Source organism: Haemaphysalis longicornis, unplaced genomic scaffold (assembly GCF_048455015.1).
Source record: "Haemaphysalis longicornis isolate Haplotype H1 unplaced genomic scaffold, Haemaphysalis longicornis Haplotype H1 scaffold_8, whole genome shotgun sequence".
In the NCBI taxonomy this organism is placed as follows: domain Eukaryota; kingdom Metazoa; phylum Arthropoda; class Arachnida; order Ixodida; family Ixodidae; genus Haemaphysalis; species Haemaphysalis longicornis.
The window spans coordinates 6184894-6210374 of record NW_027526445.1 but is presented as its reverse complement, the minus strand read 5'-3'; the positions used below and the strand labels follow the sequence as shown (position 1 = coordinate 6210374).

Sequence of the window (25481 nt, the reverse complement as noted above, 5' to 3'; positions counted from 1 at the left end):
AAAAGAAAAGTCATAATTATTATTGTGTACGTAGTCGGAGCTCATGCTTGTCGTCGTGAAATGGAACAGAACGTACGCGGAAAGACACCAGTGTACTAAAACATGTAGTCTCCGGGGCGGCGCCACCACACGTGATTCAGTCGCTCGCTACCTAATGTCCAGGTTCCCTCCATGTCACGATTAGTACGACAGGTTGAAAAGACGAAGTGCGGGAAAACAGAAAAAAAAAACACGTTATCGATTACAACTGTGGCTAGGAACGTATTGTTAGTCTGCACCTTCAGAAGGCATGACGTATCTTACAAAGCGCACCCAAAGGGCACTCTCGCGGACACAAGTATATGAAATCTTTGAGCGATGCATTTCGCTGCGGAAGTGGATGGAGTGGAATATTATAAAGGTACATTTTTAGCGTAGTCCAATGCAGAGCCACAACTGAGGCGGCACAAAATGAAGGTTCGCCACCTCAACTCTCCGTAATTAAATCCTATGAGGTGTTCATTGCAATTGGCGGCAAACGTGGTAACGGCAGTCACGTCTTTGGGCCGCAAATGGATACAACTTGCTGCGGTCAATCTACAAAAAACAATGCACTAATCCATTGGTAAAAATAAAAACGAAGGACATTTTAAAAATTGTGATGTCGCATGTTTTCAAGCCAATTGTGTAATGCACAATATAGAAATACAATAGTGCTCCCATCCACTGCCTTATGTACCTGATCGTGAAATATTTGCATGTGGTAAACAACGCTTCATGCCCCCATTTAAGCGTTTTAAATGTCGCTGTAAGTGCTGAGCATTAGTTCGAGATTTCGGGGCGAGCGCACCTAACGTTATTAGCCGCGCGTAAATGCAATTTTTTGCGTCCACGTTACGCGCCATATGGCAGTTTCAGCGAGTGGGTTTCCGTAGCCCCAAATTAGCACACACCGAACAGGCAACAGCTGATAATGAAAGAGGTAGCAAGGCAGACCAACTGAGAAGCCAGCCGACAATTTTAAGGCGGAGGGATCACACGTCCATAGTCGAAACATAAAAGGCGACACAGGAATAATATACAACCGCCATACCCGTGCAGGGTTATTTTGTTCTACATCCCATCATATTCAGAATATAGTGCCTGCACTGCCAACCATTTTAGCGTAGGCCGTAAAGCTTTCACAGCAAGGTTTAGAGCGTTATTAAATAAGTACACGCAGGATTGGGACTTATTACACGATGTTACAGCGTGTAGGGTGTTGTTTTGTTACTCGAACAGCGTACGTACAAATCCAAAAAAGAAAAAAAAAAACTGATCTAAAGCCACCAGACCTCTTTGTTTCGACGAAAGGGTAAAACATGAAACTAGGCGATGAATGCCAGTCAAAATAGCGCAAAAGCAACCTTTACGTGGGTCTTCTTCTGACTGAGTAATATCTGAACGTGGGCACACTTTACACAGTTGGCCAACAAGCCGCCCATTCATCGCGGCATTCCAAAAAAGTTGTCAAATTCGCCCGTAAAGCCCCGCCGGCGCTCGCCGATACGCACGGGAACCAGCGGAGGCTACGACGAGAAACAGCTCCGAGAAAGCCAGCAATGCCGAATGACGTCACGCCAGCCAGCATGGCCGCGCCCAGGGCATCGCTTTGTAAATCATATATTGGAACCTTTCGCTCCTCTGGCACAGATTGCCGCATCGTGGGCTCGGCTCAAGGGGTGAGAGGGCGGAGGGGGGGGGGGGGGGGACACGTTTGTATTTTTGCTAAAAAAGTGTTTTTCAAAGCATTTTGTAAATTTGGCTTAGGGAAAATTGCGGAGACATTTTTTTAATTAATAAACAAACTGCTGTTGTTCGTTCTACAAACCGGTGTTGTGTTAGAATTAGTTTTTAAAATTGCGTTGCTCGACAATGTTAACAATTTTAACTATGTTGCCATAATGTGTAGTTCAGAAATTAGAATTTAGCCCGTATAAACTACTGCTCGAAAACTTCGTTCCACTTTCGTTCAATCCCGCTGTTGCTGCTTAGTGTCTAAGGCATTGGAGGTTTGAGGACGCGGGTTTGATTCCCGGGCGCGGTGGCCGCTTTTCTGGTGAAAGCGAGAAGCCAAAATGCCCGTGTGAACGATATTTCGGCGTACGTTAAAGATCCCCAGGTGCTCAAAATTAATCGGAAGCCCTCCACTACGGCGCGCCTTATCGCCTGCGTTGCGTCGGCGCGTTAAAACCCACAATAAATAATCTTCCGTTCAGGCTGTTGCACCAAGTATCCCTCCGAAAATAGACAGACCGACAGACAATCTTGTTCATCTTTACGCGACTCAAGAAATAATACCCCCTTAAGAAACAGCGAAAGTAAGGACTATAAAGCCCTGAGTTTCACAAAGGTCGAAGCAAATAGCCGTTTTTATTTTCCAGCTGTAATTGCCAAACGCTTGGATCTGAGATAAACAAAACACTGTTAAAGCTGCATGGTTGGAGCGTAGTTAATTCCTTGGAAATTAACACTAAAAAAACCTAAGTTGTTCTCTTTTCTCCTAGGCATTCAAGCGCATTCCTAAATGCAAATATTACTCTTGGCAATGAAACTATAGAAGTAGTGGATTCCGTAAAAACACTCGGTGTACTATTCAACAAAAATGTGTCTTGGAACGACCATGTAAACAATGTGTTACGCGCATATCCACAATTGTTGGAATACTAGCGAAATTTAAGTATTTTTTGCCACCTGCTGTTAAACTGAATATCTATAACTCGTTGTTTATGTCTCAACTAAACTGCTTTCTTTTGTGGGGAAACACAACCAAAACAAACCTAAACCGAATGCAAGTGTTACAAAAAAAAAAGCAATACGACATATCGCTGGCGTAGAGCATAATGCACATACTAAAAACCTATTCAACAAACTCAATTTGATATCAGTTCACAACCTTTATAACTTCAACCTAGCAAAATCATACCAATCTCACTTACATCATGACACTTTCATAACATCAATTGCGAACCTAACAGCAAAAGAATACAAATACCCAACGCGTTCACAAGAGATATGGACTGTACCATTTTCGCGTACTACCTTTGGAAACAACATGATTCGACACACTTTGCCTTCCTTGTTAAACCACCTTGTCGCCAATGAGATTACCACTGAGCATGTAAACAGCGTGGTATTAAAAATTTTTTTCGTTACAGCGGAATAATTTCTAAAAACTTTGTATAATGATGCCGCAAAAACGATGTTCTCTGGAAAGATGTACTTTTGTGATGCCCGTTGCTGTCTGTAACCGGGGCTCGGACTTTGTCAAGTGAATTAATTCCACTTTTTTCCGAGCCCCCCGCTTGTCGGAAATAAAGTTTTATCTTATCTTATCTTATCTTATCTAAATAACGGTAAATCTTCTTTTGTTGCCGTATCCTTCTGGGGGAGATGACTTGAAAGTGGCTGTGTGAGCAGAAAGTGGGGATACCTTATGTGCAGGGTCTGTTTATAACGCGATAGGATGCTCTTGAATAATACGTTGTGAGCATAATAGCCAATAATGGCAATAAAGTGAATAGCAGAAAGAAGGCGAAATTGCTAGCAAAGCAGGTGAAGGTATAAAAAATTGAGGCGAAGTTTATGGGCTCAACACTTTGGGTGTCGATAGTGTGAACGCAACTATAACCTTGCAGAATTGTTCTGCACTGGCTGGAGTAGATCAGTGAAACTAACGTGATGAGGGCTCCAGAAATTATTGCGTATTCTAGTGAGGACCTGTAGGAGGTTGCAGAAATGTTGAGTTAAGCGCGAATTATTGTCTCAAATGGGTGCTCTCCTAAACCCGACGCCTCTAGTAAGCGGTAACAATATCATCCAGTGCGGTGAAGTATCGCAATTGCGTTTCATAATTAACAGAGTGTGATGTTTCTGTGTGGCACACGAATGCCAAAACGGAGCTTTATTTTGTCTAGGATGACCCGTTGGTATGGGTGGGGAAAGAAAAGCGAGAAAACTAGGGGGAGGGGCAGGACTTTAATGTGTTATTATTCACATTAGGCATATCATCTGCTGTTGATGACGTGAAAGCCGATAAATTACCGCCTAAATTACACCTGCAATAAAGGAAGTGGGCTCTTAAATGCGGGGCCGCTTTTTCAAGACAAACCAGCGGCTTTTTTTAGTCTTGAAGCATCTGGGACTTGATATATGCCCGCGCTTTGCAGGGTAAGGAATGCGTCGGTTATATATGGATTGATATTGTGGTTCTTTCAAAGCAGTAAAAAATGAGCAAAAATAACACCATGTTTGGGCCACAAAGAAAAAGGAAAGAGAAAAAGAAGCAACGAAACTATTGTAGACAGCTTCCGGCATATCTTGAACTCTCACTTTAGGCTCGCCAGCTGATAGATAGCACACCCACAAAAGTACATTACCAAGTTGGTCATTCTAGGTGCCATGACGGACATCGTGCTCCACGCCTGCCATTCCCGTTAGTATTCCAAACATAGCAAAAGAAAACTGCAATGCCCTGCGCCATCGTTAGAGGACACAAACACGGCCGTTAAATATTAAAAGGGGTAAGCTTAGATCGCTATGCCTTGAACGTGCGCGTTGTGATCGACAGAGAATCGTGAGGTCAAGCAAATACGACCGCGAGCCGTAGAGGCCACGCTGGAAAAGGGGAACAGCAGTGCAGGAGGATGATGGGATGCCTCCGCACGTGCACTACGAGACGCCTGTAGAGGTGAATTGATGGGGGCATACAGGAAGTTCACCCGTCAGCGAACGAGTAGCATGAATTGCAGAGGAGGCTGTACAAGGGACTCGTCAAGATGTGACGGGCACGAGCATACATAAACAGAAAGTTCGAAAGCAGATAGATAGGAGAGCACAGTAGGCTTTCACCATCGCATTCTTACGAAACTCTAAGCACAACGCGTTTTCACTTTGGCTTAGTGCTTACGTAGAGAGAGAGATAGAATTTATTTTCACTCGCTCCCTCCTGAAGAGAATGCGGGACCATACTAGGTGTTATTCGTCTACAACTTGGCAGTTGTAAATAAGTGCTGCTGAACATTGCGTTTCGAAGACAGCGTTTCATTCTGAATGAGTGCTTTTGCGAAGCAACTAGCTATTGGCGGGCTATAAATAACGCAACTATGTGGTTGCTACGAAGGAGCCATCGGCAAAACCTAAGGGGAGTTTAATGTATGTTCAGCCCTGCTCAAGCAAGAGGGATCGCCGTCATTTCCTTTGGCAGCTTCAGTTTATGATTGCAGATTTTGTTTGCCCGCAGCGGTGGCTCAGTGGCTAAGGCGTTGCGCTGCTGAGCATAAGGTCGCGGGTTCGATTTCCGTCCGCGGCGGCCGCTCTTCTGATGCAGGTGAAAAGCGAATTCGCCCGTGTGTTCGAGATTTCGGCGCACGTTAAAGAACACCAGGTGGTCTAAATAATCCGGAGTCCTCCACTACTGCGCGCCTCATCGCCTGCGTTTCCTCCGCGCGCTAAACCCTACAATCAATCAATCAATCAAATTTTGTTGGCACTGTCCGTGAAGGATATTCGCGCAGAAGGGGCACGCGGCCTCGAATAGCCGTTCTCCTGAAGAACGTTAGTATGAATTCACATCCTGAATGTTTCAAAGTTAACAACAAAGCACTACATCCCGGCGTAAGGATAAGTTGTCTCTTAAAATGTTGCAGAAAATGTTCAATGTAACAGCTCATGAACATCAAGCCCAGCCGATGAGACACGCCCGAGTGGATGCGTTAGATAGGGCCAGTTCATTTCTCCTGCACCAGATTTTTTTTCAAACGGCTGGGTCTGCCGCATACACAAATTTAGTTGCTTTGGTGGCAAAATAACCTAGCCAGTGATCCAATTCTGCTGTTTTGATAAGAGCCCAGGGCTTTAAAAAACAGTAATGAATATTCCCAGGCACAGCCGCAACGAAATCTCAGGAGACATGAAGTGCCCCCAACGCGGAATTCTGGTGTTCGGGGAGCGAAAAGAAACGTTTGTGAATTTGGCCAAGGGAGACAACGATGCGGCGGTGGCTATCTATAACCGGTCCTCCTACCCCGCTGCCTAAAGCACTGCACATCTTTCATTGAGCCGCCGAGTCCGGAGGCGTGATAGGGCCACCGGCTCCATTCGTCAGGATGTACGAAAAAAAGTTAAATGCGTCCGCCATCAAGTAAAACAAACAAGCAAGCAAATAAACACACAATGTCTTAAAAGCCTGGCCCGTACTGTCTACGGAGCGCTGAACTCTGGGCGTAATCTGCACACAGGAAGCAAAACGGCCCATTGCGTTTTGAGTGGGAAGTGATAAGAAAGCTAGTTTGAAATGGTAATGGCGCGCAAGTCTCGTCTCTTTGCTGAAGTTAGGTTCAAGAACTGGGCTTTCGCCTTGAACCGATATCATATGGGTTCAACAGAGAAAATGTGAAATTTCGCTTTAAACCGGTTTTGTATTTGTTACCAACAAACGCCTATGTGGCTGCGTGCGAGCCAAAGAAAAGAAAAATTCTTATCGGACATGGTTTAGACGGCACTGCGATTGGGCAGCTGGGTACTAGCGCTCTTCTTCTTCCTACGCTTGTTAGGAAATAAAAAATAACAATACAGTTTTCTACTCTGGTCCCGGTACAGGTTTCCCTCCTCCGCTTTACGGGAGGGGGAAAGCTCCGTAAAAAGACGCCGACCACCGCTTACCGCTTTGTTTTAACCGTGACCCCGTACTCTGCTGACGGTTTGTAGGTCTCCACGATGCATTGGCTCAGGTTCGGTGTCTGCACTCTCTTTGCCTTGGTACTGGCTATGGCTATTCCCAACCCACCAGCACATAGAGAGCCCATTGATGGCCTTCGGGTGAGTTCTGAGTTTTTCTAGTACCTAGATGTGTCCTCATTAACAAAAAAATGAGGCATTCAAAATATATTTTTTCTTTCAACAAAGTGTTTCAATGGTGACCTCGAGCAGCTACTGGTTTATCCGCAGTCGTATTCGAATAGAGCTAATGAATAATTTTTACCATTGCATGCCAAACTTCCTAGTGTCTCGTTGTGGGTGTCTTTGACCAAATTCCCGCAACACCATTTTTCCCTGTTTTAAAAAAATGTTTTGGGTGATTCTGCAGAAAGTTAAAACGTTGTCGCTACGGCAGTTTATTCGAAAAATATTTTGTCATGTACACCAACAACACAAGCGAAAGGTGCTTGGAGGAAACAAGGATATTTTGAGCTACAATGTACCCACAATGAACACTAAGGCATAAATACTCTGCACGGAATGCTCTCACAATACCTTGGTTAGCAATCATGCGTCAAATTGCTAATTGAAAAGCATAACCGCCCGTGTGTCTAGATAACGCGTCCCGTTAAGTATCCCTAAGTTGTCAAATTTATTCCAGAGCCCCAACTACGATGAGCCACATAGCCCATCAGGAGATTCGGCGCGCCAATCAATCAATCAATCAATCAATCAATCAATCAATCAATCAATCAATCAATCAATCAATCAATCAATCAATCAATCAATCAATCAATCAATCAATCAATTGCGCGTTTTTGCTAGAGAAACCACCGAGAGGCGCCATTCGATCCTTGCCGTAGTGGCTGCTTTTTTTGTGGAGGCGAAAAGCGAAAACATTCGTGTATCGATATTTCTAGGCAAGTTAAAAATCCCCAGGTGGTGAAAATTACCAGGGAGCCCTCCACTATGGTGTGGCTTATAACCCAAGTGTAGCTTTTTCCCGTTAATTTACTAAAACGTAAAAGAAAAAAAATGCGAAAAAAAATCATCTGTCTTAGCAAAGGGGTTGCAGTACCCTCATTTAATCGTGAGAAAGAAAGAAAGAAAAAGATAAAACTTCATTCACAGAGGGAGAGCAACAAAGTTATTACGAGAAGAAGCTGCTTGTTTAAGGCGTCGGCTAAGACTTCTTGTACGCTAGCAGCGTCCTCCATCAGATGGATGGCCCAGACTTGATCCGCTGGGTCGGAGCTGAGCAACACGGTGTACCATTGCTCCCCCTGACTGATTCTGGGAGTGGGGGTGGCGCCCTTCTTGCATGCCCATAGTGTATGTGCTAAGTCGGCCCTCTGCTTAGATGTGAGGCGTTTGTCGCAAGATTTTCTTTGGTGAAGAGTATTTTTTCCTGGAAACCTGTAGCGCTCACAGGACATTTTTCTTAGCAAGCTGAAATCAATCAGCGCAGTTTGGCTTGGTACCTGTAAATAAAAATCGTAATTTGTAGTTGCTATATTAAGTGCATGAAGAGCTTCTCTTTTATGTTGATATCTTACGACAAAATTATTTCGTGTTGCAGTGTATCTACGTTTTTACCTGTATATTAGGCAAGACGGTAGAGCTTTTCAGACTCTTATTAAAACATGCTGGATTTCTTCAGTGCGCTAAGCTACAAGGTTTTGGTAAGTTGGATCTAGAAGATCCTCAATGTGTTAATGTGCATTACAACCCACATTTGACAAGATTCCCTTTTCTATACTAGCGTGTATTCCTTTCGCGGAATGTCATTCCTCTGAACAAGCGTAACGTAAAAAAACATCAGGGAAGCTTGTACTCACGCGCAAGACTTGAATGGCGAAGCTGTTGTAGGTGAGCATTACTGCATACATAGTTAAGTTTCAGTATCATTTTTTATTGGCACAGTTCCAGTGCTAGTAATCGTCGTCATATGCATCGAAGAGGAAGTCGTCTTCTTCGCGTAGTGTGGTAGATACAAAATAATCGGAAGCATTGAAGACTTCCACTAGCTCTTTGTCGTCGACTCGAGGTAGCGTTCGCAGGATCTACAAGTCGTCTCGCGAAGGAGTGGCACACCCGTAGCTTGGTATTAGGTTATTCATACTGGCTTCTAGAGAACGCTGCTACCGCGGTAACCTCACCCATGCAGAGGGTCTTTTATTCTTTGGCATAAGCGGTTGAATTTTTTTACATGTCTGGCAGCAGTTTACCACAGCGCTGGAGCTTTGTGCTAATACCAGTGCGCCAGCCGGGTACACGGTGGTTACCGCGAGGCCCGCGCTCACGAGCGATCAGCCTTTGGTTGGTATTTTTTTCCTGCAACGGCAAAGAACGCGAGCGGAAAGTTGTAAGACTTCGCAACCGCCATGCAATAAGTAAATTTCCGCACGTGGGCGCACTTGAAAAGCAGCGACAACACAAATCGAGACCCATAGTAATTGAGAGCAAAACCCATTTCTAAAGTAACTTAACATAGTCATTGCTCTTGCTAAAACTACATGATATAGAGTTCGCTATAGAGGAGGTACGGAAATTCTGCGGAACGTATTGCCGGGCAAGTTGTGGAGAACTTGAAAAACCAGAGTACCAAGACGTAAATGCAGAGAAAAAACAACAACAGAACTACCCTCTGTAATTTGGGCACACATTAGTCTTCGTGTTGTTAGCGTGTTGTTTTAAAATATGTAATATTTACCATTTTCCGCGCCCGCAGAATGCTCTGTCAGAACATTTACTGCTTTCGCAAGGCATTGATCGAGCAGGGGCGTGCAACTCAGCCTACGGTGTGGGCTCCGCTTTTGCTTTCAGGCGATTGGAGTTTTTCGTCGCGTCGTGGCCGTCTCCACGAACAGCAACGACTCGGCCTTCAAGTGCCTCAGCGCCATTCGAACTCGCTATGTGCCGGAAGAGAGGGAGGCCACGTTCGTCTGGAATTTTAAAGGTCACGGCGGCACTGCAAAGTACGTAGAAACCCGACCACCCTTCCAAATTCGCAGAAATTTCTAATCTGACAGTAAGGCTGTCAGGAAGAAGTTTGCCTGGGAACTCAAAAATAAGCATATTTCGAGAAATGTCCGCGCTTAGTTTTGGCAAGTTTAAAATGTCATTGCATACGCCTTTTTTGAGCACGCCTCGGAACTCAATTTGCTAGAAACGAAGGTTGGGTGATTCGGTATGCTTTCATAGCAATAAACGGCGTGAAACAATGCAAGAAAACGAAGAGAGTATACAAAGAGACAGCGCTAAAAGCTACGCTGCATATATATATCCCTCGCTTGCTACGGGGAATAGCACTTAATCGATTAGATCTATGGGAAATCCTCAAGGAGGAGAAGGTTTCTGCCAATAAACATTTGCCATTCACCTCAATGCAGCCATACTGCTATGGTTGGAACCGCAGAATCATGGACCATCCTGGACGAGAATGGTTGCACTCTGGACGAGGACGAATTTTTCTTCAACTTCGAAGTTTCTGAGGAAGCTATACAGCTTTCCTTTATAGCCGTACGGCTTCATTGGGGTGGATGTCAAATTTCTTTTCGCAGAAACTTACTCCACCTTGGGGATTTCCCGTAATCTAGTCTATTAGCGTCCATTACTTAGAGTTGTCGATCAATACGTTCTGACACGGCCCCGGTTAGGCGGTGGGTTCGAGATCATATCCGGCAGAAGGAAAAATTTTTCTTCAAGTACGAAGTTTCTGAAGAAGCTGTACAGCTTTTCTTTGTAAGCGTACAGGTGCATTGAGGGGGATATAAAGTTTTCATTCGAAGGCATAGATAGCGCTGTGTCTGTCCTTAGCCTCGTTCTTGTATTTGGTTGCATTGCGCTGTCTATTCATTAGGCGTATAGAATTAACTCCGCCTTTCGCGCCAAAAAAATGTATAAAGAAGGTTTTCTCACGACATAGACAAAATTCAAACAAAATCCATGGCAAACAGTAAGAACCGGAAATGTGGCGGACATCCTCATGCCACCCCACAAGGTTACGCAGCGTCGATATTCCTAAATGACAGAGAAGGGGAACTAACTTATAAGGTGAAGTTCCCGGTATCAAATAAAAACCCCACCGGGAAACTTTGGGGGTAAATGAGTTCTTTTCGGCACTGGAGCAACCGGGTTAAAGGGTTAGTGAATTTCTCTGGCGCATAGTAGTAACAAAGGCCAGTAAAATACCGAAGTGAGAAAAACGAAATGACAGATAGGAAGTTCAAATGACGGGAATTATCAACACAATTCGGTGCCGGCAAGCCTGCAGTACGTTTCCGGTATACTGTTTTTTTTTTCAGGAAAAAACTCACTTTCGACATAAAGTTTGGAAACGTGTCTGACCAGCCAACTTTTTTCATCAACAAGGGTGAGTACACTGTTTCGTCCTAATACCCGCAAGTATGTATATTCGCTGCGCACATTGATATTGTTGCCTTCACATTTCTGCCATGTTTGAATATTTACGCGTCTTAGATAGGGCGGCGCACTGGTTCACACCCTACTAGATGGCTCCGAATGAATTTCCACCACCCGCGGAAAAGGCGAAATTCCCGCACTCAGGGAGTATCTTTATACACCTCACCATAAAAATTGCCGCCACGGTCGGCTTTGAACTTGCATTAATGGGCTCAGCAGCGCAACATTTTAGCCACTCAGCCCCCATGGCGGGAGGAATAAAGTTGGCAGTTTTTTTCTGATCTGTATTAAACAGACGGAAAGGGCTGGGAAACGGTGTCGATGAGTATCGACACATTGTGTGACTTCTAAAAAAATTTCCGGCGCGTCTGCTCGCGCCGTTGCAAAAGTCATGGGAAGACAAGAACCTTCTTCCACCCCTGCCATGTAACTTGATTCTCGTCTTTAATCCTTCCACATCTCAGCCTGTTTCCCTGTTTCGGTCCACAAGTTCGAGGTTTTCGGAGCTCAATTTTACCGCGTTCCCACTGTTTCGCTACTTACTGGGACTGTTGGGACTTACCGCGCGCGCCACGATCGCACTTACCGCTTGCGACACGATCCTAGTTGGGTAATTTTTGGGTAAATATCGCTCTTCTACGTTTTTTTTTCAGCACGAATCTATTTTTAGTTAAAAGAATACCCCAAAGGACCGTTTTATACAGTCGTTCTTCCTCCAATAGGCTCAATACCTTTTCTGCTGAAAAATGTGGGTAAATATAGAGAAAATGCTAGATAATAAAGCCATACCCGCTATTTAAACATTTGTGCCGGCGGATAAACCTAAGGACCGAGAGATAGCAGGGAGGCCAAAATTTGCCCGTTTCAGTAGCACAAGAAACGCTACCGTCTCTAAATGTCCACGGCCTGGCGAAGAACATTCCTAATGGTAAAATAAAACAAGGAAACGTTTTTAGCGGACCTACAGAGCATTAAAGGTTCTAGGATGGTTAATATAGTGTGTTCGCTGTCTGTAAGCTTTTTTTTCGCCTTACAAAATCATGCTTTATTTCAGACTATACCCGTTCCTTCACGGCGTACTACAACTACAGCGATTACGAGAACTGTCTTCTGGCAGTCATTCCTACCCACGATCATGAACGTAAGTTGTCGGAAACCACGTTTTATTGACACTAGGTCCGGCCAGCCATTAATAATCGCACCCAAATAGTAATTTTTTGCTTCAATGAAAAGGCTCTCGCCTAAAGAACGATTATGACATCCTAACGGCGCCTGCAGGATTTCACATATTGTTAAACAGTTGCAATAAACTGTAATATATTTTGGGCAATCATTGATGCCTTCAGAAGATGCGGGCAGAAAAACTACCAATTGCATGTCAGCAAAACCTTACCAGTTCAGTGCTTCTTTCTAACTAAATGACGATGCAAAGCGATACCTCCGGCTCACCCTTGACCTCCTCTTAATTCCCCGATATGCGAATTTCCTTGCCATCTCTCTACTGACATTGCTTAATTACTTCTAACTCACGTGTACCTTCTCCGACACTCTTCTACTCCACCACTGCCACTCGAATTTTCCTTCTCTCGCGCGCGATCGTTTTACAACACCCAAAACTCCTACTCTCATAATATCTGGCCGCTCTTCTTACTCTCATGCACCCACCCGCCATACGTTTTCCTTACTAAGTCTCCTCATGCTCTCCAATCCTCGAACACCCCACCCTCACAAACCTACACACTGCGTAGCTGTTGTTGGCCAACACACATCATCAAACGTCGCGGTGGCTACCATCCTAACCAGCAACGCAACCACGGTGGAGGAGGCGGCCATTGCCGTCGCGCTCACCCAGCGCCCCATCCCCGAATTCATCCTCTCTGACTGTCAGCAGGCCATCCGCAATTTTATTCGCTGTAACATATTTCCCACGGCATTGCAAATTCTCTACAAAAATCCTCCATCCGACATCGTGACCCTGCTGTGGACACCAGCCCACACAGGCGTAATTGCTGATGAAGTGGTGGACGTACGTGGTCGCGAACTAATTCACTGGGTACCCATTTTCACAACGCTACACGCGATGCCTCTGCAGGCAACCCAACCTCCCTCCAGCAATACAGGGATATCGCCATGCACTACAGCCTTCTCCGCCTCCGACACCCACTCCGCACCCACACCTCTCTCTGGAGAGAGGCCACATGCTGCGCATCCAACACACACCTTCCCACACAGAAGACAATTGATACCCAGTCATCCACACTTCTTTACTGACCCTACCTGTCCAGCCTTCGGGGCACTCGACACTCACTACCATTCCCTCTGCGAATGCCCCGCACACCCGTACCCCCCCCGTTCCCCCCACCCCTCACCTCTGGGAGCAGATGTTGCGTAACTCGGGGGAGTCAGGCCAAGTCCTGACCACCTCCCAGGCCCTGGCCATCGCGGCGGCCCTGTGGGCCTCCTCCACCCACAATACCTGATCCCGATGGACGAAAAAATGTATTCCTTCCTTCCTTCCTTCCTTCCTTCCTTCCTTCCTTCCTTCCTTCCTTCCTTCCTTCCTTCCTTCCTTCCTTCCTTCACCTTTCCTTCCATTCGCCTCGTTACCTCTCCTATCCGTTACCCTTTCACACCGTCTCTCAGTTACTGTCGTTTCGCCCTGGTACCTACATTAACCGTTTCGAACTTCTTTTTTTCTCTCCTCTTCCTTCTGCTCATTTATATTTCTATCATCATGATGATCGTTTTTACAGCTTATTTGCGTCTACTGGAGAAAGCAAGCTTTCTCCCAGACATTCCCAACAGCTCCTGTCTTGGGTTTAATTTCCCCTCCCTCTTAATGATATCTTCATTTTCCCGTCCAATTCAATTCACCGCAACTTGTTCTCTTCCGCTCAATTCTCCACTATTCTGCGAAGTGAAATTGCCTATTTGCCTTATCGCGTTCGTTGTCACCAGCCTCGTGCCCAATACTACGTTATGTAGGTAAAAAATTTGTACCCTCTTTTCTTTCCTCTCTTCTCGTGCCTCTTTTTATAATGCTTTCTGTTTCTTTCCACCTTTCTCATCAAGCTTCAGTCTCTTTTTCCCTTATCGCGGTTCCGCCTGCCGCTACAGTTTGCGCGCGGGCTGCAAGTGTGGTGTTGTGTATGAAAGTTCTTGTGTGCTGCGGTCAAGCCGTCCTCCCCATGAAGCTACGACACACAGGAGCGTGTTCACCGCATCGCCGGAGTGTCTTTCTGGGGTCGATTCACGCCCTCGGCAGTTCCAAAATCCGGAACAAACTGGTTCGCGTTAAGTGATGTTGAGACTTACATTTTGCGAGTGGACGCCGCCTGTAGAGATCTTCTTTCCCCTGTCTCATAGACAACCTGCGCCGGCTATCACGAAACCTGGAAAGAGCATCCTTGTGTGTCTGTACTTTGTTCAGGCTTTGTGCAAAGCCCTGGAAGCAAGCGCAATGGTTACTGCTTCTGCGTATAAATTCCTCCATCTTGTTGGTTCATGTCTGTCGATATCAGGGCCGAACAAAGAGCGCCAGTCTGTTGCCGGCTTCATGCTATTCTTTGTATCGTCGCTGTCAATCTCTGGGTATGCAGTACACCAATCAGGTTTGCCCTTGGAACTTTGTAGTCAAAACCAAGGCAGCACTTGTTCTCGCCGCTCGTCCGCCAAGCTACCCACTGCATGACGGAGCGACGAAGTGCGGTACGGGGGCGCCTACGCCAATGTAACACCGTGGGTCTATTATATTGCCCACACCAATTTTTTCTTCCTGATTCCCTATTTTACTATACGTCTAGAAAACATTCGACGTCTTCGCCTACCAGTCCTGTATCGCGTTTTACAAACATCCAAATTGACACCTACTCTATTACTCCTCATTTACACCTCATTATCCCTAATACCCTGCCTTTTATACACCCTTTCTCTCCCCAAACAGTTGCTTTACCCCGTAAGTAGCCGACTACTGACCATGGGCGTATGTAATGTTTGTGCGTGCTTTCGTGACAGCACGACCAAAAGTTTCATGCGTATATCCAAAGAAAGACTATCGTATTTAATATACACTGACTATTCATATAACTGACTCACTAACTAGACGTCGCTACACCAAGCAACGTAAAGTGAGAAAACTGATGTACCACACATTGCAACCTTGCTCGGTGTGCGCGAGACGACGTAAACTTTTGCTAGCTGCAGATATTTTGATTTTGGGGGGGCTTAGAACATTGGATGTCGGCGGAACCAAACGTATACTTCCACTTAACGCTGTTTTCAACACTCCAATATCATCGATCCGCTAAATACTTTTTGTGTCAACGTAATCGGAACGGTGACACATGCCAATCGTGCTTCTATTCTCGAACACCCAAGCCGTGTAAAGTTGGTCAAGCAGCCTGGCAAATAGGCCGGAATATCAGGCACTGGGCGGAATGTGTTAGTTTTAATAAAACTAATCTATTTGAGAAACAAGCGTTGTCAGGGCCCGAAAGAATTCGGATTTTGGCTGCGCAAGCAAGTGAAAGGTCTGTTGTAGTGCGAGGCACACGCGCTCGTTTAAATGCTACAAAAGGTGCATTCGGGGGCGCTTAGAATATTACGATTACCGCTTTAGGGGAAAAAATCGTGTTCTTCATCAGGAAACAAAAATGGTATCTTACGTTCCATTAGGATAGGACGTGTCCATATGCAGGCACCATACCCTATCTACAAAACCAAATTACAACAAAGAGCGCGAGCTCTTTGCGTCTCCATTAACCCGAGCCTTTCGTCGCTGTATAACGCGCGATCGGGATCAGTCAGTCTGCCTGGTGTTTTACATGCGAATGCATTTCTTAGACGGGGGTTGTCGTGCGTTGGCCGGCGTGCGCCTAGCAACAGCTGTGGCGCGCCTAGCAACCAGAGCAGGTGGTAGCTCGGACGGGAGTAGCGGAGGGCAAGGGGAGAGGAGGAGCGCGCTCGGCGTGTGAGGGCGCTCGCATCGCGGAGCTCGGGCGGAGTAGCGGAGAGTGAGTGGAGAGGAGGAGCGCGCTCGGGCGTGTGGGGGCGCTCGCATCGCGGAGCTCGGCGGAGAGAGCTCGCGCGCGGGGCGGGCGTGTTGCGCGGGTCTCTCTCTCCTCTCCGCGTACCCTCTCTCCGCTAGCTGCGCTCGGAAAAAAATATATAAATGCAGTGGAGCGCGCGCCTCTCTCCGTGACTGCTTGCCGCAGCGCACTCATCGGTGCACTCAATGCATTCGCATTTCCGCACGATCCCCTTCGGAGAGGTGGCGGGAGTTTTTTCGTAGCGCTCGGAGTGACCCTTGTAGTGCCTCGTGGTGAAGAGTATTTCGACGTTGGGTGTTCGGTCAGCTACGGCGTCGGCTAAACACGGTCCACACAGCAAGCACTGCAAAAATGCTGAAGGTCTACAATGCAGGGAGAAGAGCCAAACGCCCAAAAAGTTTATGCTAGCCCAAGATGGTCGTTGTTTATCAGCTGACATACGCATATACGACGCAGCTGTGCCGCAGTATCATTCACCGAGCTCCTTATTGAGAAGTCTGAATAATCGCACGCACACGCACATAGACGCATGCACCAGCACACACGCACACACGCGGGCGTGCACACCCACCCACACACCCACACACGCACACACGCGAGCGCACAATAACACACACATGCCACAAACACACGCACACACACAGAATTTCTCTCAGGTTTGCTGAGCGTGCCGAGGCAAAGGCTATTACGGGCTCGATCCCATGATGTCGCCGTACAAGCACTGCTCCAATTCGCATGCCGCTAGCATCCTCGTGCACTTCCGTCGAAGCATCCGGGTCGAAATGGCGAAATATTGGCCCTTACGTAAGAAAAATTTCAGTTGTGAAAAGGACATTTCGCACTCAGGTGTCCAGTGAAAAGGAACATTTTTGCGTAACAGAGAGGGCAGGAGAGAAGCATCGGCTCGTCTCTCTTCTCCGTTACAGAGTAAAGAAAGCACTTGCGTATTTCATCAACAAACTGATTCCATGTGGCCAGCGCTTACTCGTGGTATTAGAAGCAGGTCAATGCTGTCTCGATCAAGTGGAAATCTATGTTCGTAATTCGGGCCACAGCGTCCCACAAGTTATCTTTACTCACTCTGTCGTAATGAGTGAGCGATTCTTCAACGTCTTCTCCGGCCTTCCCTAAAATGTCCATTGTTCCCGATGGGGCTCCCAGCTGCCCGACAGTGGTGTCGGGGAACTGCCTTTAGTCGTAGCCCTCGTTTCTCGGGCGAGCGAGAGACCAGAAAGGTGACGGCTTAGAAGATCAAGGGACTCCGTACGCCGCACTTTCAACGAAAGCCGTTACGTTGACGTTCAGACGTCTGTACTGCGATGTGAGGGTTTATTCACACGGACTACAACACACGTAGCGTAGATGAGCGTGGTGTCCGAACCCCGAATCTGCCCAGACCACCTCGTTCTTTTCCTCCTCGCCCTGGTGTTCCCGCCGGCGGGATTTCCCTATTAAATAGTCAAAGCCATCTCCTGAGCACAACATTCAATCAATTCGGCAGCGTTAGAATATGTAAAATATTTGGCGCAGGTTGCACTAGTTGTGCAAGGCTGGTGAAACACCAGAGCTGGCGTCCCTTCTTTCATCGTCCGAGCCCCAGCTGTTGCACCTCGCATTCATTTCAGAACTTGCCGCGCGAAGTTCTTCATGACTGGTAAGCCGGATCGTTCGATGGGGAGGTTTCGCGTCCTCCCAGAGTGGACCGAGTTCGCGCGCTCTAGAACCCGCAGCCAAGTCCAAAGCCAACGCCCGCCCTTCAATCCCACAAGGAATGCTGTGATCCCGGAATGAGATGATAGTTTAACTGGATAGACGCGGTGCCATAACGTGGACTTCCTAGGTTAGATTTCGATCACTGCAAGCGTTTTTTTTCTTTCAAATTGACTCCATATGGTATTGTTCTCCCCCGCTGCTAACCCCGATAACCCTCGGAACTCTGGGATGGCCCAGTGCTTCGGGTGTCAGGTTCACCAGGTCAATCTCCCGAGATGAATCTCGGGGACCTACGTAACCCCATTTTTTAAATGCAGAGCATTTCTTTAACTCACGATGTCACCCGTTCTTGGCATCCGTAGTAGTCCGCATCGCTCGCAGGTGCGCCCTCTCGGCGCGATCGTGGCTTGATAAAGGCGGGTGTCGGCGAGGCTGGAACGCACTCATCGCCGCGCTCTCTCGTCAGCAGTTGCCACAAGTGCAACAACATTAACGTAACGCAAACTACTTAACGTCGTGCGCCCCCGGAAATGCTCTGCATTTGATCGTGCCGCTCGCGAGGGGGATGTTTCTTCGCGTCCGCGCTGTACGTGTGCAAGTGAGTCACAAAGAAGAGAATTGCAATTGGTGCATGTGCAACACGCATACCAACTTTTTCTTGAGCAATCGCAACTCCTGCTCGTGGGGTCCTCACGGCAACGCCTCTTTCGCTCAGACTTCGATATTTTTCGTGCGGCGGACGGACATTGCTCAGCCTAAGCAGCTCCGCTGTTAGAAACGAAGTTAAAGTCACAATAAAAGAAAAAAAAATATTATTGACGAATGTGGTGCCAGGTCTCCACAGGATGTCGAAGACCAATGACGAACAATGTAAAACACAGTGACTTCAAAGGTAACAGTGGAGACCAAATTATAGTAACATCATTTGTAAGAGTGTAAAGTTAGGAATGGCACTACAGAGCACTTAAAAAATAATAAATTAATCAGAATAGCAAGGATATAGAAGATCATAAGACATCAAGTTCCTCCTGAAACTTTTATTTGGCATTTCTGTAACCAACCCTCTTGTCCGCCAAATCAAGATAAGCACCTGCCTGCCGCAAGAACAATGTGAATATTTTGAAGTGATATTGAGTTTATTAAACGCGCAGATAAGTGCAACATTATAGGGATTCTGGGAGGAAAGAAATCCTGAAGTGTTCGGCAGACTTCAATTGTTCCAAAATGGAGACGGTGAGAAAGAACTGGTTTGCACACAATTCGTACCTACCAATGACATGTGCTAAAACCTTGAGATTCTATTTTCCATCTGTTATAAGAAGGTATGTGTTTTACTCCAGATTAGGCATTTTCGTGGGTGGCGTATATTTAGACTGGAGGTATGAAGATGCACAATCTCCGAAGAATAAACGACACGTGCTCGTGCGTGTCTATGGTTTGAGTTTTTGTAGGTGCGGAAGTTCAAAAGGAACTATAATATGAGTATCAAAAACGCGCCACAAAGGAAGAAATATGTATTGTATTTCTTTTTGAGTAAGTGGGAACATACCTGGCACCGCTAATAGTTTGTTCTCTTTCAGATTGCATACTGTGGGTGAAGCGATCTGTAGCCCATGCCATACCACAAAACTGCCTAGACCACTACGAGGAAACATGCGACGTCCGAGTTCCTCAGTTTGACAACGATCTTTGCAAGGATGATGAATAAATCCTGATTTATAACCGCAAGATATAACCAGCAACGATTTGACAAGAAACATCCGAGTGAGACGCTACTCGGGCATGGAATTGTGGTGGTCGTAGTAAATAATCTCCAAGTCGATATATTTTGCCCTGATGGTGTAGTAATGCAGGTAGGTGTTACCGGTATCATAACTGTTACCATGAGTGCGTGAATAGGTGAGTAAATTGCTAGATTAAGTGAGGGAGCGGCAACTGTCTCTGTGATCGGCCAGGATCATGCCAGTACACCTGCGAAGATAACTTCCCATTACGGACCTCGTCTCCTAATTAATGCGCCAAAATGGCTGATATGGAAGCAAAAGGTAAGAGGAAAGCCATGTTTTATGCTGATTTCATTGCCTGCATTCACAGCTCAATGGAAAAAAATGTGGTTTATCCCTCTTTCATAGGAACCGGTAAAACACGAAAGTAAAATGGGCCTTCACAGGAGCAGTTGAATGTTTAGTGTGCATCAGTATGAACTTGCACATCGCTATTTATATTTCGTCAGTAGGGCATTGTTATACGCATCAGCGTTAGACCCTCGATTCTACGCGCCAGAACATAGCGTAAATCCGACTGAAACCGCGGGCGTTCGCAAACCGTCCCTGCGAATGAAAACAAATGGGTTGACAGCGAATCGTTAGGTGAACACACGGTCCGCTGCAATGAAAGGAGCAGTGGACCGTGCCACGAGCACGACATTCGCAAGTCGGCGCGATCTTACTCCTTGGTCGTTCCCGTACAGGCTTCTCCGCAGGTTACGCTGCGCGTCCCCCGTACACGTAGGCGCTGGCAGCGAGGCGCCAACAGCCGGCGTTTATTATCGTCATGATTCACTACTTCGTTTCGCCTCTCCTAGACGTTCGCACCATCTGAAGGGAAGGATATGAGAAGCGTTTGTCGTCGTGTTTACGCGTCTTTTCATAGCACAGTCGGGAGCGCGTTTCGTACCTCGCGTTGTGGCGAAACAGTCCGTGGTTCAAAGCCCGGTGCAGCCGCGTCAAACGAAGTTTGTGTGGCGAGGTCATTTCCGTGACGAATATAACGTCAGGCAGATTTTTGTGGACCCAGGCATAAAACACTCATGTTTAGAAGGAAAAGTGTGCATGGCGCAACAAGTCACTTTTATCGACATCTACAGAACCTCTTTTCCGTTCAATTAAACCCGCGAGAAATACGCCTAAACAACAAAGCGCGAATAGACGGTAGGCGTGGCCAAATTCGTCGTTGGATGAAAGTGTGCCTTGTACAGTTTAGGAATATACATATAATTTTCGAACTTCTCAGCAACTCTGACCCACCGGGATGGCTTAGTGTCTAACACGTTGTGCTGCTACGAGGACGCGGGTTTGGTTCCTGGTGGCGGCGGACGCTTTTCTGGTGGAGCGAAAAGTAAAAAAACCCGTTTGTACCAGATTTCCACGCAATTTAAAGATCCCCCGGCGGTCAAACTAATCCGGAGCCCACCACTACAGCGCGCCTCATCGCCTGCGTTGCTTCGGTGCGTTAAACACTGCAATCATTCAATCAATTATCACCAACTCTGGTAATAACACCTTGTTTGGGTCAATCCGGGGCCATTGCCGAAATGAGTAACACATTTCTGTAACACGAAAGACAAAGGTAAGAAAAGGCTCAACTTAACGTAAAAGCGAAAGTCAGTAATGAGTAGCGTTCTCTGGGCGAACACTCAGCACATAACACAAAACAGGTGCTAGGTCCATCACAACGCTCCGTCTAAGCAGTTTAACTACTGGTACTGAAGTGTACGTTACCAATATTCGGTAGCTTGATGTTCATTTCGGCAATATCTGTTAGTTTAAACGGCAGACTTCAGTATACATATGAAAATAGGTACACATAAACTTCCAAAATGAAAGAATAATGTCCTCTGAAGGTAAACGACATAGGCTATTTGGGCTCAACTCTAATGGTGTATTGTATTCAGTTCTTGCTTCCATTTCTATTCCTATTAGGTTCCCATTGAGTGCCGCTACTTCCTTTTCTTATTTACAGCTATGACTGGAGTAATCAGGGGATTTAAAGCGGCGCAGATCAAAGTCACAAGCTACAGGATTTTCACGGGGAAAGCAGCTCATAAAAGACGAAGACAGAGAAAGGAAAACACAAACACGATGTTTTCCCTTCTCTGTCTTCGTCTTTTGTGCGCCGTTTTCACTATGAACATTCACCAACTTGCCCAGTTCGCCCCACCAAGAGGATTCGGCACACTTCTTGTGAAAACTATGACGTCAGGAGGAAAGTAATAATTTTGTAAACAAACGAATCACTTAAAGGTAAGCTTCATATGTCTAAACCATAGAAACTCCCGCGTTCCTTGTGAATGTTGAAAACTGCTCTCGCGGAACCTCACGCGCATGCGCGAAAGGACAAGATTGAGGATGAGTTAGAAGTAAAGAGTGAGAGCTTAGGTGGGTCTGGATTTAACTCAGCTGTACTCTCGCATCTACCCACAATGGCAAGCGGGCACGATGCAATAGAGGAAGTGAGGGACTCTCTCGTAGCGGAGCGCGTGCGAGCAAGCTAGTGATTGAAGTACACCTCAAGCGACAACTGCGGGAAGGCATGGCACAATTTCTGGCGGAGCCACAGCTGACGGCTTCGCTGAAACGTATTCCTCCATACATCTGCACAGAGTACGTAGATTACTTTTTAAGGGAACCCCAAACGTAAAGCAAGGAACACCGAATCGCTCTGAGAAACTCGTGTATCAATTTAATAACAAAAATAAAGAGCCCTGATTTCCACGTGCAGCTACAGACAGCTTTTAATGCGACCTAGACACTTGTTGATTGAGTTGGCCGTTTACGCGCAAATTTAAAATGAGAATGTGGAAAAATGGTTTTGTGAATACATCCCCTAATGCATCGCATGTACGTTAGCACGAATAAACGACACCACAACACGAAACCACTGAGAGAACCCACCACGCGTTCGGATAACCAGCGCGACTTTATGAATTAGTCGATCAAGGGGATTATCTACTCCTTCTTGACCGTTAACGCTGATCTATCCTGGCAAACCGGGATAGGTAGGTAGGTCATTTCTGTTAATGCATGAAACATTTATAGATGAGTTTGCTTATTTTCCCTACTTCAATTCATGTACAGCACCTTAAATGCGAAATGGTAAGAACAATAACGGGAATTTTAACGAACTCACCATTGAAAATTACAAATTTACAAATAATTTTGCGCTTTTGTATGTAATCAACCGAATAATAGGGTTTTAAAACTGGCGTGTACACACTTTTTTGAAGCGAACAAATTGTGAAAAACTGAAGGGAGAAGGCCCATATATCTATCTCCTCTCGCGCTTTTCCAATGAAACCACTCGCTGTAAACCGCAAGGTATTTTCGTGTATGCACAACATTCGTTGTTGGCAAGCGTAATAATTAGCTGAAATATTGCCCCGACCCATGCATTGGGTTTGTTTGTTTATGTTTTGATTTTACTTCCCGGCAACGCCCGGCTGCGTTATCTGTGTCCGAAGCGAAGCGGCTTTTTCATTATTCATTTTTAGGCCGCACGGGTTATCTCATTTCGATCAGGAGACCGTTTCGCCCTAACCTCACTTGCCTAAAATATTCGTCTTTGATCTAATATGTTCTGGAAGTAAATCAACGGTTTGAGGAACCCTCGCCCCCAAAGATGAAAGGCTGCAGAGTAGACGCGCGGTATTCCCTTCTCCGACACCAGTCTGCGCACGTCACTTTGTTGACTGCTGTTTTGCCGCCTGTGTATTCGTGGAGTTCACTCTAAGAAATCGGCGCAGGTGGGCTCCACGACAACGCCCCAGAACGACCATTCAGCGTGCTTAAATGTACGAATTTGGTGATTGACGAGGCCCAGCATGCGTAGAAAGTAAAAACTAGTATCGGCGCTGGGACAACAGCGCACAGGCACGCCTTGCACAGTTGTCCCAGCGCAGATCCTAGTTTTTACTTTAATGGCATGCTGGATCTCGTCATTCGCCAAATTCACATATTTAAGCACGGCAATGGTCGTTCTGGGGCGTTGTCGTGAGCCTTCCTGCACCAATTTCGTAGAGTGTTGTTAGGGGAGCACACGTTCGCTCCAATAGACTTGTTTTTATTTTAACAAAGCCGCCTCGTCTTTGGCTACATGCTATCTGGTGAGGTGCTGGGTACGCACACTTTATGCTTTCAAGGACCTCTGGAAGCCGCAAAGCCAGCCAAACTATAGAGCCAGCCGCCGACTGCGAGGTGTCCCGGCCGAGTTTGGTCTCCTGCCCGACGGACCCAAGAGAACGACCGCTGCAACTACCACCGTGGTGGAAGAAGCAACGTCGCCAGTCGTCCTGCAGCAGCCCCGGTAACCACCATCATTCCGTATAGCCCCCGCAGAAGACCCAGAAGAATGGTTGCAGAAACTGCAGCGCGTCGGGATCTTCAACAGCTCGGACGAGGAAAAAACTTTCCAACATGTTGTCTTTTCCTTAGAAGACTCAGCTCGCACGTGGTTCGAGAACCACGAGAGCTCTTTGACCAACTGGACTAAATTCAAAATCGAGTTTCAATCGACCTTCACTACCGTGGTGAGGAAAGAACAAGCTGCGCTTTTGCTTGAAACTCGAACGCAGCACCCCAACGAAAGGGTTATGACCTTCGCCGAGGATATGAAGCGACTTTTTCGACGTGCGCACCTAGAAATGACGGAGAAAAAGAAGCTAAAGTTTCTGATGAGAGGGGTAAAGCAAGGGCTCTTCGCGTGCCTTGTTCGTAACCCCCCCAAGGCCGTGTGAAAACTAGCATCTCAGGCCACCTCGATGGAGAAGACGCTCGAAATTCGAACGAGGCCGGACGACCACCCAGTCCATGGTCTGGTTTCGGAGGCGAGCGGAGCCGGGGCCATTACCTTCGACACACTACGCGACACCATCCGCGCCGTAGTCAGGGAGGAGTTGCGGTAACTTTTTCTCGCGAATCCGCAGCCGCAAGAAGCCTCCGTGACCGACACCGTCAGAGAAGAAGGTTCAACACGCACTGGGAACTTCTACACCGTCGGAAGCACTCCGTGAGCCACAAGCTATGGTCTATTCCGAAGCTGTTCGTCGACCGCGGCAGCTAAAACTCGTGGTCAGGAAGCTGTTCGTCGACCGCGACAGCTAAAACTCGTGGTCAGGAAGCCGCGCTGCACCACCGTTCACGGTCACCCGCCCGACCACGTGTAGTTCAAAACCAGACGCCAAGGAAAAGGGGCATATGGCGAACCCCCGATAAACGTCCGCTTTGCTACAACTGCGGGGAGGCCGACCACATCTACCGTGGCTGCCGCTACAAGAGGCTCGGTTTGCGAGGATTCTCCGTCAGAAACCACGTAACCTACCTGGCCAGCACACTACTGAGATTGAAGATTACCTGTCTAACACCAACCGAGGTCCAACGCGCTCCAAACGTTTGCCGTCGCCTCACTCATACCGGTGGCCAAGCCGTCGAAGCAATGCCGACTTCACACTTTGGAGATCCCGCAGCGCACGTAAGGGAAACTAAAAGCAGCAACTTCTGGAGGTGACATTGACTACGGCGAAAAACTGGAAACCCTCCAACCACGCAAGGACGCGCCGATGAGCGTGATTCGCGACATGCCCTCATCCCGACGACCTCATCTATCCCTGAGAAGACTCCCGAAGACGACGACAGGCACACGGCGCAAGGCGTACCCGACATGACCGAGACTACCGCTGAGAAGACGACGACAACGGCGACGCACAGTGCCCGACCGTCAACACGCACAAGCCGAGATGTGACGCTTCAACGCACCCGAACTCGAGAAAGACGGCCTGCGATGTCAAGGTGTCCATCTACGGCT

At 47.0% G+C, this 25481-nt stretch overlaps 1 protein-coding gene across 1 annotated transcript; it reads left to right on the top strand.

The window, feature by feature from the left end:
• The first annotated feature begins 6687 nt into the window (after positions 1 to 6687).
• LOC144149443 (uncharacterized) lies at positions 6688 to 19725 on the top strand. The gene is made up of 5 exons (XM_077681004.1): positions 6688 to 6837; positions 9544 to 9695; positions 11025 to 11092; positions 12197 to 12283; positions 19484 to 19725. The coding sequence occupies exons 1-5, from the start codon at positions 6736 to 6738 to the stop codon at positions 19609 to 19611; spliced, it is 537 nt and encodes a 178-aa protein (XP_077537130.1). The 5' UTR covers positions 6688 to 6735; the 3' UTR covers positions 19612 to 19725.
• The last annotated feature ends 5756 nt before the right edge of the window (positions 19726 to 25481 follow it).